This window comes from Pseudophryne corroboree, chromosome 1 (genome assembly GCF_028390025.1).
Source record: "Pseudophryne corroboree isolate aPseCor3 chromosome 1, aPseCor3.hap2, whole genome shotgun sequence".
Lineage (NCBI taxonomy): Eukaryota > Metazoa > Chordata > Amphibia > Anura > Myobatrachidae > Pseudophryne > Pseudophryne corroboree.
In genome coordinates, this window is record NC_086444.1 from 419412775 (window position 1) to 419429444 (window position 16670).

The window sequence follows — 16670 nt, forward strand, 5'->3', positions numbered from 1 at the left end:
GAGAGTGTGGGCTGGCTTTTCCCTCCATGCCCCTCCTACCATACTCAGTCTAGAAACTGTGCCCAAGGAGACGGACATCTTCGATAGAAGGTTTTAAACACAGATAGTGGCGAGATTCATACCAGCTCTCACATACAAGGCACATCAAGCTAACTAGCTTGAACTACTCAGCAACTGCTGAAACATTACTTACCAAGTAACAATGCAGTACATAACTAAACAAAGATGTACTGAACCAGATAACTGTTGTAGGAAAACGAAGCGCTGGGCGGGCGCCCAGCATCCTCTACGGACTACGAGAAAATAAGATTTTACTTACCGATAAATCTATTTCTCGTAGTCCGTAGTGGATGCTGGGGACTCCGTCAGGACCATGGGGAATAGCGGCTCCGCAGGAGACAGGGCACAAAAGCAAGCTTTTAGGATCACATGGTGTGTACTGGCTCCTCCCCCTATGACCCTCCTCCAAGCCTCAGTTAGGTACTGTGCCCGGACGAGCGTACACAATAAGGAAGGATCTTGAATCCCGGGTAAGACCCAAACCAGCCACACCAATCACACCGTACAACTTGTGATCTGAACCCAGTTAACAGTATGATAACAATGAAGTAGCCTCTAAAAAAGATGGCTCACAACAATAATAACCCGATTTTTGTAACAATAACTATGTACAAGTAATGCAGACAATCCGCACTTGGGATGGGCGCCCAGCATCCACTACGGACTACGAGAAATAGATTTATCGGTAAGTAAAATCTTATTTTCTCTAACGTCCTAGTGGATGCTGGGGACTCCGTCAGGACCATGGGGATTATACCAAAGCTCCCAAACGGGCGGGAGAGTGCGGGTGACTCTGCAGCACCGAATGAGAGAACTCCAGGTCCTCCTCAGCCAGGGTATCAAATTTGTAGAATTTTACAAACGTGTTCCCCCCTGACCACGTAGCTGCTCGGCAAAATTTTAAAGCCGAGACCCCCTCGGGCATCCGCCCAAGATGAGCCCACCTTCCTTGTGGAATGGGCATTGACAGATTTTGGCTGTGGCAGGCCTGCCACAGACTGTGCAAGCTGAATTGTACTACAAATCCAACGAGCAATAGTCTGCTTAGAAGCAGGAGCACCCATCTTTTGGGGTGCATACAATATAAACAGCAAGTCAGACTTTCTGACTCCAGCCGTCCTGGAAATATATATATATATATATATATCTATTTTTAGGGCCCCGACAACGTCTAGCAACTTGGAGTCCTCCAAGTCCCTAGTAGCCGCAGGCACCACAATATGTTGTTTCAGGCGAAACGCTGACACCACCTTAGGAAGAAACTGGGGACGAGTCCGCAGTTCTGCCCTGTCCGAATGGAAAAACAAATATGAGCTTTTTTTAAGACAAAGCCCCCAATTCTAACAATCGCCTGGCCGAGGCCAGGGCCACAACATGGTCCCTTTCCATGTGAGATATTTCAAATCCACAGATTTGATCGGTTCAAACCAATATGATTTGAGGAATCCCAACACTACGTTGAGATCCCACGGTGCCACTGGAGGCACACAAGGGGCTGTATATGCAATACTCCCTTGACAAACGTCTGGACTTCAGGAACTGAAGCCAATTTTTTCTGGAAGAAAATCTACAGGGCCGAAACTTGAACCTTAATGGACCCCAATTTGAGGCTCATAGACACTCCTGTTTTCAGGAAGTGCAGAAATCGACCTAGTTGAAATTTTTTCGTGGGGCCTTCCTGGCCTCACCCACGCAACATATTTTCACCACATGTGGTGATAACGTTGTGCGGTCACCTCCTTCCTGGCTTTGACCAGGGTAGGTATGACCTCTTCCGGAATGCCTTTTCCCTTAGGATCCGGTGTTCAACCGCCATGCCGTCAAACGCAGTCGCGGTAAGTCTTGGAACAGACAAGGTCCCTGCTGGAGCAGGTCCTTTCTTAGAGGCAGATGCCACGGTTCCTCTTGGAACAGACATGGTTCTTGCTGAAAGCAAATCCCATCTTAGCTCCCGAGGCCATTAGTCCTCTGTGAGCATCTCTTGAAGTTCCGGGTACCAAGTCCCTCTTGGCCAATCCGGAGCCACGAGTATAGTTCTTACTCCTCTATGTCTTATAATTCTCAATACCTTGGTTATGAGAAGCAGAAGAGGGAACACATACACCGACTGTTACACCCACGGTGTTACCAGGACGTCCACAGCTATCGCCTGAAGGTCTCGTGACCTGGCGCAATACCTGTCCCGTTTTTTGTTCGGGCGGGACGCCATCATTTCCACCTTTGGTCTTTCCCAACGGTTCACAATCATGCGGAAAACTTCCCGATGAAGTTCCCACTCTCCCGGGTGGAGGTCGTGCCTGCTGAGGAAGTCTGCTTCCCAGTCGTCCACTCCCGGAATGAACACTGCTGACAGTGCTATCACATGATTTTCCGTCTAGCGAAAAATCCTTGCAGTTTTGACCACTGCCCTCCTGCTTCTTGTGCCGCCCTATCTGTTTACGTGGGCGACTGCCGTGATGTTATCCCACTGGATCAATACCGGCTGACCTTGAAGCAGAGGCCTTGCTAAGCTTATAGCATTACAAATTTGCTCTTAGCTCCAGTATATTTATGTGGAGAGAATTCTCCAGACTTGATCACACTCCCTGGAAATGTTTTCCCTGTGTGACTGCTCCCCAGCCTCTCAGGCTGGCCTCCGTGGTTACCAGCATCCAATCCTGAATGCCGAATCTGCGGCCCTCTAGAAGATGAGCACTCTGTAATCACCACAGGAGAGACACCCTTGTCCTTGGATATAGGGTTATCCGCTGATGCATCTGAAGATGCGATCCGGACCATTTGTCCAGCAGATCCCACTGAAGAGTTCTTGCGTGAAATCTGCCGAATGGAAGCGCTTCGTAATAAGCCACCATTTTTTACCAGGACTCTTGTGCAATGATGCACTGACACTTTTCCTGGTTTTAGGAGGATCCAGATTAGCTCGGATAACTCCCTGGCTTTCTCCTCTGGGAGAAACACCCTTTTCCTGGACTGTGTCCAGAATCATTCCTAGGACCAGCAGACGTGTCGTCGGAACAACTGCGGTTTTGGAATATTTAGAATCCACCCGTGCTGTCGTAGAACTACTTGAGATAGTGCTACTCCGACCTCCAACTGTTCTCTGGACCTTGTTCTTATCAGGAGGTCGTCCATTTTCTTTGAAGACGAATCCTCATTTCGGTCATTACCTTGGTAAAGACCCGGGGTGCCTTGGACACTCCAACGGCATCGTCTGAAACTGATAGTGACCGTTCTGTACCACGAACCTGAGGTACCCTTGGTGAGAAAAGCAAATTTTGGGACATGGAGGTAAGCATCCCTGATGTCCCGGGACACCATATAGTCCCCTTGTTCCCAGTTCGCTATCACTGCTCTGAGTGACTCCATCTGGATTTGAACCCTTGTAAGTGTTCAAATTTTTCAGATTTTAGAATCGGTCTCACCTAGCCTTCTGGCTTCAGTACCACCCTATAGTGTGGAACAATACCCCTTTCCTTGTTGTAGGAGGGGTAATTTTATTATCACCTGCTGGGAATACAGCTTGTGAATTGTTTTCAATACTGCCTCCCTGTCGGAGGGGGACATTGGTACAGCAGACTACAGGAACTTGCGAGGGGGGAAACGCCTCGACATTCCAATCTGTGCCCCTTTGATACTACTTGTAGGATCCAGGGGTCCTGTACGGTCCCAGCGTCATGCTGAGAACTTAGTAGAAGCGGTGGAGGGCTTCTGTTACTGGGAATGGACTGCCTGCTGCAGTCTTCTTCCCTTTCCTCTATCCCTGGGCAGATATCTTATAGGGACGAAAAGACTGAGGCTGAAAAGACGGTGTCTTTTTCTGCAGAGATGTGACTTAGGGTAAAAAACGGTGGATCTTCCAGCAGTTGCCGTGGCCACCAGGTCCCATGGACCGACCCCAAATAACTCCTCCCCTTTTATACGGCAATACATCTTTGTGCCGTTTGGAATCTGCATCCCCTGACCACTGTCGTGTCCATAAACATCTTCTTGCAGATATGGACATCGCATTTACTCTTGATGCCAGAGTGCAAATATCCCTCTGCGCATCTCGTATATATAGAAATGCATCCTTTAAATGCTCTATAGTCAATAAAATACTGTCCCTGTCAAGGGTATCAATATTTTTAGTCAGGGAATCCGACCAAGCCACCTCAGCTCTGCACATCCAGGCTGAGGCGATCGCTGGTCACAGTATAACACCAGCATGTGTGTGTATACTTTTTAGGATATTTTTCTGATAAGCATGTGAGCGCCTTATCCACCCTGAGGGGTGTTTCCCAATGCGCCTTAACTTCTGGCGGGAAAGGGTATACCGCCAATAATTTTCTATCGGGGGAAACCCACGCATCATCACACACTTCATTTAATTTATCTGATTCAGGAAAAACTACAGGTAGTTTTTTCACCTCACACATAATACCCTTCTTTGTGGTACTTGGAGTATCAGAAATATGTAACACCTCCTTCATTGCCCTTAACGTGTGGCCCTAAAGGAAAATACGTTCGTTTCTTCACCGTCGACACTGAAATCAGTGTCCGTGTCTGGGTCTATGTCGACCGACTGAGGTAAATGGGCGTTTTTACAAGCCTCTGACGGTGTCTGAGACGCCTGGACCGGTACTAATTTGTTCGCCGGCCGTCTCATGTCGTCAACCCACTTGCAGCGTGTTGACCTTATCACGTAATTCCATAAGTATGCCATCCATTCCGGTGTCGACTCCCTAGAGAGTGACATCACCATTACAGGCAATTTGCTCCGCCTCCTCACCAACATTTTCCTCATACATGTCGACACACACGTACCGACATACAGCACACACATAGGGAATGCTCTGATAGAGGACAGGACCCACTAGCCCTTTGGGGAGACAGAGGGAGAGTTTGCCAGCACATACCAAAATGCTATAATTATACAGGGACAACCCTTATATAAGTGTTCCTCCCATATAGCATTTAATATATATGTATATCGCCAAATCAGTGCCCCCCCTCTCTGTTTTAACCCTGTTTCTGTAGTGCAGTGCGGGGGAGAGCCTGGGAGCCTTCCCCTCAGCCTTTCTGTGAGGGAAAATGGCGCTGTGTGCTGAGGAGAATAGGCCCCGCCCCCTTTTCGGCGGGCTTCTTCTCCGGAGATTGTGAAGTCTGGCAGGGGTTAAATACATCCATATAGCCTCAAGGGCTATATGTGATGTATTTTTCGCCATACAGGTATTCTACATTGCTGCCAGGGCGCCCCCCCCCCCGCGCCCTGCACCCTCCGTGATCGCTGTGGGAAGTGTGCTGACAGACAATGGCGCACAGCTGCAGTGCTGTGCGCTACCTGAGGAAGACTGAAAAGTCTTCTGCCGCCTGGTTCCGGACCTCTTCAATCTTCAGCATCTGCAAGGGGGTCGGCGGCGCGGCTCCGGGACGAACCCCAGGGCGAGACCTGTGTTCCGACTCCCTCTGAAGCTAATGGTGTCCAGTAGCCTAAGAATCCAATCCATCCTGCACGCAGGTGAGTTGAAATTCTCTCCCCTAAGTCCCTCGATGCAGTGAGCCTGTTGCCAGCAGGACTCACTGAAAATAAAGAACCTAAAAACTTTTTCTAAGCAACTCTTTAAGAGAGCCACCTAGATTGCACCCTTCTCGGACGGGCACAAAAACCTAACTGAGGCTTGGAGGAGGGTCATAGGGGGAGGAGCCAGTACACACCATGTGATCCTAAAAGCTTGCTTTTGTGCCCTGTCTCCTGCGGAGCCGCTATTCCCCATGGTCCTGACGGAGTCCCCAGCATCCACTAGGACGTTAGAGAAAAGGATTTACCGGTAGGTAACCAAAATCCTATTTTCTCTTACGTTCTATTAGTACCATGGGGATGTACCAAAGCTGGAATGAGGATATATATGAAATGTGATGCCAATCTCCCGGTAATAGAGATGGACTGGTCCGGAATATAAAGAACGGCTAAGACAGGTTGAGGAGTGAAGGCATCACAATTATCTCTGTACTGCATAAATTGGAGTGGAGAATCATGATAAATGAATTTCCCAGATATTGGAAGTGTGAAGATAATCCATCTGAATAAGGTGGCTCGTATTTAAGCTGTCTCAGTGGAACATATGTGTCATTCCCTGGAATTTGGAATCTATCCAACAAAATGGCCTCTATATGGAACGCAGCGGTGGAACGCATGAGTCATTTCCGGTTATTGAAAAAGGAATGAGAAATCACCCATCTATAAATCATGGACATATAAATAATACCTACTGTCTAATCTAACTAAGGGAAAGGAATTATATATAGACTTTTCTTTCTTAAAAATGTCTGTGAGGACAGGGCATCTTATGGACTTAATGTAACCGGAAGTGAGCGATGACACGCATACGGTGGAACGCATGCGTCACCTCCGATGTTTTGAGAAAGTAAGAAGAAATTGGCTGCTTGGGAAAGACAGATATATAATAAGCCCTGTTTAGTTTATTCAAAAGAAATGTATGATTTTTCGGTATTCTACTAAGAATGTTTTGTTAGATACGGAGTATCTTATGGACGGAACGCAACCGGAAGTGAGCGGTGATACGCACGCGTCACTTCCGGTAGACTATTCCAGAAATTGGGGGAATTTTGAGTAATTAGCCCAATTAGAAGGGGTATAAATATTCGTTTGGCAGCAATCCATGTCATCCAAGCTTGATAAAGGAGATTTCTCTCCGAAACGCGTCGTTTGGACGACATGGATATCGTTTCTTGAATGCACTATTTGGACTCCCTACTCAGCCTCCAGAGGAAAAAGCCTTGTGCGGTGGTGCTTTTACCAACTCCATTAGGACCGGAATGCTTTTTATTTAAAAAGCTCTTGGCCCACCGCAAATCCTAAAGAGGGTGAGAATCTATTGGGACTAGTGCAATACTGTGTTATGTTTTTAATGTTACCTTTTTAATATGTTACTTTGTCACAATTGTGAATAATAAAGTTATGTGTTTTTATTCATAAACACTTTATACTATTCATCTTTGTTATAAGGGCGCCTTTTTGCATATATCCATCTATTTTCTGATGTACCAAAGCTCCCAGAACGGGAGGGAGAGCGCAGAGGCTCCTGCAGAACTGATTGGCCTCTGATGATCTGAAGTTCAAAGTATCAAACTTGTAAAACTTTGCAAACGTGTTCGACCCAGACCAAGTTGCAGCTGGGCACAGTTGCAATGCCGAGACACCCCGGGCAGCCGCCCAGGATGACCCCACCTTACGAGTAGAGTGGGCCTTAACAGATTTTGGATATGGCAATCTGCCGTAGAATAAGCGCGCTGGATAGTGAACCTAATCTAGCGAGAGATCGTCTGTTTAGAAGCAGGACAACCAATTTTCTTGGGATCATACAGGACAAACAGAGAATCCGACTTTCTGTGATGAGAAGTTCTCTTCACATATATCTTCAGAGCCCTCACAACATCCAAGGACTTTGAAGTAATTGAGGAGTCAGTAGCCACTGGCACAATAGGTTGGTTGATATGAAATGCCGACACAACCTTTGGAAGGAACTGCTGACGTGTCCGCTCAGCTCTATCTTCATGGAAGATACAGGATAAAGCCACCAATTCTGACACACGTCTAGCAGAAGCTAAGGCAAACAACGTGACAGCCTTCCATGTAAGAAATTTGACCTCAACCTCCTGTAGAGGATCAAACCAATCCAACTGGAGAAACTGCAACACCACGTAAAGGTTCCAAGGCGCCGTAGGCGGTACAAAGGGAGGCTGGATGTGCAGAACTCCCTTCAAAAAAGTCTGAACCTCAGGGAGGGCAGCCAATTGTTTCTGGAAGAAAATGGATAGGGCCGAAATCTGGACCTTCACAGATCCCAACCTCAGGCCCATATCCACACCTGCTTGCAGGAAGAGGAGAAAACGTCGGAGTTGAAACTCCACCGTAGGAAACTTCTTGGATTCACACCAAGAGACATATTTCTTCCAAATACGATGGTAATGCTTAGACGTTACCCCTTTCCTAGCCTGTATCAGTGTAGGAATGACCTCTTCGGAATGCCCTTCCAAGCAAGTATCAGGCTCTCAACTTCCATGCCGTCAAACGTAGCCGCAGTAAGTCTTGATAGGCGAACGGCCCCTGCTGCAGCAGGTCCTCCTGAAGAGGAAGAGGCCTTGGCTCTTCCTGCAAGAGATTCGGAAGGTCCGCGTACCAAGCACGCCTTGGCCAGTCTGGAGCAATGAGGATCGCTTGAACTCTTGTTCTCCTTACGAGCTTTAGAACTCTTGAAATGAGTGGAAGTGATGGAAACACGTACAATGACTGGAACACCCACAGAGACACCTGGGCGTCCACTGCCACTGCTTGTGAGTCCCTCGAACTGGAACAATAGCGCCGGAGCTTCTTGTTGAGAAGAGAGGCTACCAAAGGTCTGTTATTTCCTTGAACACCTCCGGATAGAGACGCCACTCCCCTGGATGGAGATCTGAGGAAGTCTGCTTCCCAGTTGTCTACTCCCGGAATGAAGATGACTGACAGCACCAACGCGTTTTTCTGTCCAGAGGAGTATTCTTGTTACCTCTGACATTGCCGCTCTACTCTTCGTTCCACCCTGCTGGTTTATGTAAGCCACTGTTGTTACGTTGTCCGACTGCACTTGAATGGCCCGATTTCTTAGAAAAGGGACCGCCTGAAGAAGACCGTTGTAGACGGCTCTTAGTTCCAGGATGTTGATAGGCAGACTGGCTTCCAGGCTTGGCCACCGTCCTTGGAAAGTTACTCCTTGAGTGACTGTTCCCCAGCCCCGAAGGCTCGCATCCATGGTTAGAAGGACCCATTCCTGAATCCCGAACCTGCGGCCCTCCAGAAGGTGAGGTAATTAGAACCACCAGAGGAGCGAAATCCTGGCCTGCGGTGACAGACAAATTCTCTGGTGCATGTGGAGATGAGATCCCGACCACTTGTCCAGAAGATCTAGTTGGAAGGTCCGAGCGTGGAACTTCCCGTACTGGAGAGCCTCGTAAGAGGCCACCATCTTTCCCAACAGGCGAATGCCAGGATCATTCCCAGAAAGGACAACCTCTGGGTTGGTTCCAAATGTGACTTTGGAAGGTTCAGATCCAACCATGACTCTTGAGGAGGTGTGTTGTGAGAACAATGGACTGCAGCAGCTTCTCCTTGGACGATGCCTTTATCAGCAGATCGTCCAGATATGGAATGATGCTCGCCCCTTGTTTGCGGAGGAGAACCGTCATATCTCTGCCATCACCTTGGTGAATACCCTCGGTGCTGTGGAGAGGCCGAATGGCAGGGCCTGGAACTGGAAATGACAGTCCAGCAATACAAAACGGAGATAAGCCTGATGCGGCAGCCATATCGGAATGTGGAGGTACGCATCCGATATCCAGGGATACAAGGAATTCCCCCTCTTCCAGACCTGATATCACCGCCCTGAGAGACTCCATCTTGAACTTCTTTAGAAAGGGGTTCAATGATTTTAGGTTCAGAATGGGCCTGACCGAACCATCCGGTTTTGGTACCACGAAAAGGTTCGAATAGTAACCTGTGGCCTGTGCAGGAGGAGGAACTGGCACAATGACCTGTGCCTCCACCAGCTTTTGGACAGCTTCTTGTAGTACAGTGCTGTCTGCAAACAGAGCTGGTAAGCCTGATTTGAAAAAACGATGAGGAGGGACACTTTGAAATTCCAGCCTGTATTCCTGGGATACAATATCTATCACCCAGGGATCCAGGCCGGACTGTACTCAGACATGACTGAAGTTTCTGAGTCTCGCTCCCATCGGCCCCACCTCCAGGCCGTGCGGGCCACCGTCATGCTGAGGACTTTGGTGTACCTGAAGCAGGCTTTTGTTCCTGGGAACCTGCTGCGGCAGGTTTCTTGGCCTTAACTCGACCTCCTCTAAAGAAGGTATTGGACGGTCTGGCCTTTCTAGGCTTGTTAGGCCGAAAGGACTGTGTTGCAGATGAAGAGAAGGATTTCTTCGGAGCAGGTGCTGCTGAGGAAAGAAACGGAGACTTACCCGCTGTAGCCGTGGATATCCACGCGTCTAGAGCTTCCCCAAAGAGAGTCTGACCTGTATAAGGTAGGGAATCCACACTTTTTCTGGATTCTGCGTTGGTCGACCACTGGCGCAGCCACAGTCCCCGACGAGCTGAAACAGACATGGAAGAGATTCCCTCAGCCATGGAAACCAGGTCTTTCATGGATTCTACCATAAAACTTGCTGAATCATGTATGTTGCTTAAAAATAATGCAACATCATCCTTATCCATCGTATCCAAATCCTCAAGTAAGGTAGCCAACCACTTTACTATAGCCTTTGCAATCCATGCACTAGCAATAGTGGGACGTAATATGGCCCCTGAAGCAGTGTACATTGATTTAAGTGTGTTATCAATTTTTCGATCAGCCGGCTCCTTTAAGGAGGTAGATCCCGGAACAGGCAAAACCACCTTCTTTGAGAGTCTGGACACAGATGTGTCAACAATCGGTGGGTTTTCCCATTTTTTTCTATCCTCCTCAGCTAAAGGAAACGCCATCTGTACCCTTTTAGGGACCTGGAATTTTTTCTCAGGGTTTTCCCATGCTTTCTCATATATAGCATTCAATTCCTTTGACGCAGGGAAGGTTAGCGAGGCTTTTTTATTTTCAGTAAAAAAGGCCTCCTCAACCTGTTCAGATGTGGTATCATTAATATTCAACACATCCCTGATAGCCTCTAACATCAATTGCACCCCCTTTGCAAGAGATGCGGACCCCCGCAACACATCCCCATCACAGTCTGTGGTGTCAGAATCGGTATCTGTGTCATCTTGTGTGACACGCACAAGCGCACGCTTATGGGTGTATATAGCAGAGCGTCCTGAGGTACCAGAAACCGGCCATACTGCCATAGAGCTCTGTAATACCTGGGTTGCAAATTCATTACTTGCAACCCTGTCAGAAATCTGAGAAATCCAAGATTTGATAAAGGAAAACCACTCCAGCTCCCTTGCTGGTATCTGTGCTAAACCAGTGCTATCCTGATTTCATGGAATGGGATCATCCTGGGAGGTCAAATCCTCTGCAGCATATGACACAGTGTCCTTGGACATAGCTACAGGAGACCACCAAACACTCTACACACACAGGTGAGGACAGAGATAGGAGCCAACCCACACACAGCGCTTTTACCAAAGGGAGACCCCTTGTCAGCACTGACTGTGCACCTTAATAGGACACACAGTCGTATTACAGCCCCCCCCCCCCCTTCTACAACCCCCTGGTACTGTTTACAGATAACTAGAGTTGCTGTAGACGGACCTGATTCTCCTTCTCAGCGCTGTGCAGGCAGGAAAATGGCGCTGAAACGCTGCTGGGTCCGCTCTGAGGAGAAGCTCCGCCCCCTTAATGGCACTATCTTCCCGCTCTTCATGGATTATACTGGCCTGAGGAATTAGTGCTGGCTGAGATCCGGTGACCCCGACAGGCTTATGGACCAGTGTAGGGTGTTGCGCTGGCTCAGGGCGCCCCTCACAGCGCTGCACCATGTACCGCTGAGCCATCCCCGGAGTGCAGTTAATATTGCGCTCCTACCCTGTACCGCTATCTTCACACCGACCCCCCGCTTGCTAGGGGAGTCGGTGTCTCACTCGCCACCGATTCTTCAGCTCTGCAAGGAGGTGGCGGCATGCTGCTGGGGCGAGCGGTCCCCTGTGGCGGAGAACAATCAGACCCCTCTGGAGCTCAGTATCCAGTAAGGGGAGACAGTGGCTCAGACCCCGCAGGGCGGACACTACTCCCCCTATCAGTCCCTCGATGCAGGGAGGCTGTTGCCAGCAGCCTCCCTGTAAAATAATAAACTCTAAAAAAAAACATTTACCAGGAAAACTCTGTAGCGCTCCCTAGCTGTGACCGGCTCCTTCGGGCACATTTTCTAAACTGAGTTTGGTAGGAGGGGCATAGAGGGAGGAGCCAGCCCACACTCTCAAACTCTTAGAGTGCCAATGGCTCCTGGTGGACCCGTCTATACCCCATGGTACTAATGTGGACCCCAGCATCCTCCAGGACGTAAGAGAAAGGAACATTATATTTTATACAGATCTCATTACACGTGTTGGGTATGTGTGACTGGCGGTCAATATACAGACACCGGGTACCCGGGTGTTAGATGGCCGGCGAGGGGAGGCTAGCACAATGAAGAACCTTGAGTGCTCGCCACAGGATCTATTCCCACACTATGGGTGTCGTGGACACCCACAAGTGGGAATAGTCTCTGTTGGTCGGCATGCCAACTGGCGGGATGTTCAGGGGTCAGTATCCCGGCGTCGGTATTGTGACAGGCTTTGACAATACAACAGCAATTTCAGTTGTGTCTAAATACACATCCTTAGTATGAGGTCTCTAATGTAATTTGTGGATTTTAGACTGACATTTATCAGTCTCATTCTACCAAGAAATTACATTTCATGTTTCATCTTCATCCTTGTTTTTTTTATTATGACAACTGCACTTGTGAAGATGTTAAGAAAAAACAGATCATTTTTATACAGGAAAAAAGCACAAGTTAAAAGGTTTTGAGGATATATTTACCTTGTATCCTCAAACTTCCGTTTTCTTATTGCAGACTCAAGCTCTGGGCAGAACAGCTCATAGAAAGAGCTCACTCTGAAAATAATAGTAGAAAGTTAAAATGTTTTATTTTCATGACCAAGTAATAGTATTTGTCAGAACGCAGGAGCTGCACTCATTACGAACCATATGTACAATAAATTAAACTGCCCAAATAAAGTTAAAGATACAATTTGTAAATAAAAAGCAATTATGCCCAAGATGAAAATTGCACCAAGACCTCCATTGCCTCTCCCATCCCTCCCTATTCTTCCTGGTCTCTAGAAATATGTTGGGGGGTTTTTCTTATCATTGTTTTGTTCTAAAGTATTTGGTACATACATTATGAAAACTCTTACGTTTTGGCTTAATATAAAAATATTTGCACAAAACTACTTTTACTTTAAAATTAAAAATATTAAGAGTGTAATGTCAAATAGATATAGCTTATTAATATCCTCACAACATAAAGAAAGCAACGTGCAGGTTGCCTGATCAGGTGCTACTATGACATACCTGCTTAGGAAGTTATGTTTCTGTAGTGTGCGAGAAGCATCTGGAAAAATTTCAAGAAAGGCCCAAATTGTGCTAGATGTGTCGCAGAGATAAAACACTGCGTCCTGCAGCTTCTGTGCGGAAGAAGAGGTCAAGAGAAATGTAAGGCAGCCATCGAGATTATTTGCTGTAATAAATAGTGTCTGAAGTCTACTCTGCTGACCTGCTCTGGCATATCTAGTGGTGTTGTTGGTTTCCGGTCTCCCAGCTTCAGAGGTTCCTCGCATTCATCCTGCTGAAGCCCGCACACAATCATAATGGAACTGAACACCTAAGGAAGACAGTGAAAGGACATATGCTAAACTTTAATTAAAGGAATGCTACTCCGCTGGGTGAAATGAGCGCCCCCCCCGTCTCCCCCCGCACACATTGCGCTGTGCTGAGCGGCGGGAGAGATGAGTGCTGAGCGGTTTCGCTCAGCACGCATCTCTCCCGTGTATAGGGCCCCTTAGCCAACACCCAGATCTTGGATCACAAAATGTATACCATAGATTGACAGCCCATGGTAATTTCTCATTAGCATCAGAAAACACCCCAAAATATCTACAAGAACAGGAGTAACAAATGGAGAGCACCTTTACAGAAAACCAAAATTAGAGGATTTGGTACTTATCAGTAAATCCTTTTTCTACATGGCAGTAAGGCCATAATACTTGATTGGCAGTATGTTAAATGAGAAGTGCCCCTAGTAACCATTCTACTTACCATTTATCTAGCACCTTTTAGGAAAGAATATCTAGAATATGATTGGTTGCTATGGGTAACATCCCCACTTCTAAAAACCCACACTTCAATAAATATACTACTTAGATTGGACAAAATTTGTGGATTGAAGACTTCACATCAGTTTCTATAAATAAGAGATGTCCAGATGTGTTCACAGAGTCAGATTCACTGATAATGGTAGTAGACAAAGATATATGGGAATAATACCCCTTTCACACCGCAAACCCGGGTCCGACCCGGTATTTTGAACCTGGGTCCAACCCGGGTCGGACACGGGTCAGACCCTCTCACACTACACTTTCAACCCGGGTTATTGCAGGGTTGGCTCCTTTTAACTCAACCCGGGTCAGCAATTAAAACACCATGGATGTCGTTTTAAATGGACTCTTTTTGGCTCAGAAAGATGGGTGTCAGAAGGGGACAAAAAGGACATGGTGGGGACAGCTCACAGCATTGCAGGAATCATGGCGGACAGAGCTATGTTTTTATATACAATTGCATCTTTAACTGTTCCAGTAACATACCTCCCAGCTGTCCCGAATTTCGCTGGACAGTCTCGTTTTTTGGGGACTGCCCCGCTGTCTCACCCGCGGCCCGCAGTGTCCCGCGGTTGAGGCGGGGGGCAGTTGGAAGACTAGGGTCACTGCTGCACTGCTTAGCAGAATAGCGGTGAATTGACGCTGTACGCATGCGCATAGCGTCTATTCACAGGTGACAAAGGGAGGGGGGTCATGCCAGCAGCTCAGAGAGCGCTGGGCATGCCCCCTCAGTGACGGTACAAGGGGGACGTGACTCACGATCACGGCTCTGGCACGAGACCATGCCCCTTTCATGTACGCTACGCCCCCTTTTCGGGCGCGCCCCAAGGTCCCTGTTTGTACTTTTAATAAATTGGGATGTATGCAGTAAGCTGCCTAGCAATCTCTGCCTCACCGCTAATTCTTAATATCTCTAATGCTCTCTGTTCTCTCCTGTGTAGCAGGACTCAGGCTGCTGACATCATCAAGGAACACAAACAGCAGCCAATCAGCACTTTTACATGAATGCAGGGTTGAATAACCCGGGTTGGACACTTTAGAGTGCACATCGACCCGGGTCGGACCAGTGTATAACACTGCTTTTATACCGGGTTGAAATGCAGGGTTACTCGACCAGGGATATTCAAAAGTGGTGCTTTTAGACTGCACCTCGACCCGGGTTGAGCTGTCTTGACCCTGCAATATCCCGGGTTTTATTTGCGGTGTGAAAGGGGTATAAATAACATCACCTCATCTCTATAAGGAGTCATTTTTGGGTAACACCTCCAACTAATAAACCAGAAATATCTGTGTGCGCGCTAAAGAATAAATTGTGGCAATGCCCCCATACCGAGAACAAACAAAAGTGGCAACAGAGGGCAGCCCTGTCTGGTGCTATTAGATATACGAAAGACCTTCACTAGTGAGACATTAATCAAATTCTATCAAGGAAAAATAGGAATTTAATACCTACCGGTAAATCCTTTTCTCGTAGTCCGTTGTGGATATTGGGGTTCTGTACTTTAGTACCATGGGGTATAAATCGGGTCCACTGGAGCCTGGCACTTTAAAAACCTTTAGTGTGTGTGTGTGCTGGCTCCTCCCCCCTATGCCCCTCCTACCAGACTCAGTCTAGGAAACTGTGCTCAAGGAGATGGACATATCACGAGAGAAGGAGTAATACAACAGCGGTGAGGCATCAAACCAACACACAATCATAACCGAAAGGAGGACGCTAACCGGAACAGTGGATAGCAACACCAACCGAACCAGGATAGCAAGACTATTGCAACAACAAACTGGGACTGCAATGGCCGGCCAACAAAGTACCTACGCAGGTAAGCAGGATTGAAGCACTGAGGCGGGCACCCAGTATCCACTACGGACTACGAGAAAAGGAATTACTGGTAGGTATTAAATTCCTATTTTCTCTAACGTCCTAGTGGATACTGGGGTTCTGTACTTTAGTACCATGGGGAAGTCCCATAGCTCCCAAACGGGTGGGAGAGTGCTGAGACCCCTGTAAAACCACCTGACTAAATTGAAGGTCATCCTTGGCCAAGGTGTCGAACCTATAGAATTTAACAAACGTGTTCGAACCATACCAAGTTGCAGCTCGGCACAACTGTAAGGCCGAGACACCCCGGGCAGCTGCCCAAGAAGAACCCACAGACCTCGTCGAGTGAGTCTGAATAGACATCGGCAAAGGCAGAGCCGCCGAAGTACAGGCCTGTTGAGTAGTCAACCGGAGACAGCGAGCAATAGTTTGCTTAGAAACTGGCCGACCAATCTTGGAGGCATCATGAAGAACAAACAGTGAGTCAGATTTCCGATGACGGGCCATCCTTTTGACATAAATCTTCAGAGCCCTGACCACATCCAAGGACTCAGAACCAACGGAAGCGTCAGACAACACTGGAACCACATTAGGTTGATTCACATGAAAAGCTTACACCACTTTAGGCAAAAATTGAGGACGGGTACTAAGTTCCACCCTGTCTTCATGAAAAATAAAATAAGGACTCTTACAGGATAAGGACCCTAATTCAGAGACACGTATGGCAGACGCCAATGCAAATAGCATCACCGTCTTCCAGGTGAGAAATTTTAACTCCCCCCTATGTAAGGGTTCAAACCAATACAATTGAAGAAAGGATAGAACCACACTGAGATCCCACAGAGCTGTGGGAGGTACAAAGGGTGGTTGCATATGAAGAACACCTTTAAGGAAAGT

The 16670-nt window shown here is 47.6% G+C and overlaps 1 protein-coding gene across 3 annotated transcripts in view; it reads right to left on the reverse strand.

Moving 5' to 3' along the window:
* ASCC2 (activating signal cointegrator 1 complex subunit 2) overlaps positions 1–16670 on the reverse strand; it is a 150087-nt gene that overhangs the window by 71046 nt on the left and 62371 nt on the right. For all 3 annotated transcript variants that reach the window (XM_063913364.1, XM_063913363.1, XM_063913362.1), the window contains exons 7-9: positions 13357–13464; positions 13155–13267; positions 12621–12695 (exon numbers count right to left, since the gene is read on the reverse strand). In XM_063913364.1, the coding sequence (XP_063769434.1) occupies positions 12621–12695; positions 13155–13267; positions 13357–13464 (296 nt within the window). The remainder of the gene's footprint in view (positions 1–12620; positions 12696–13154; positions 13268–13356; positions 13465–16670) is intronic.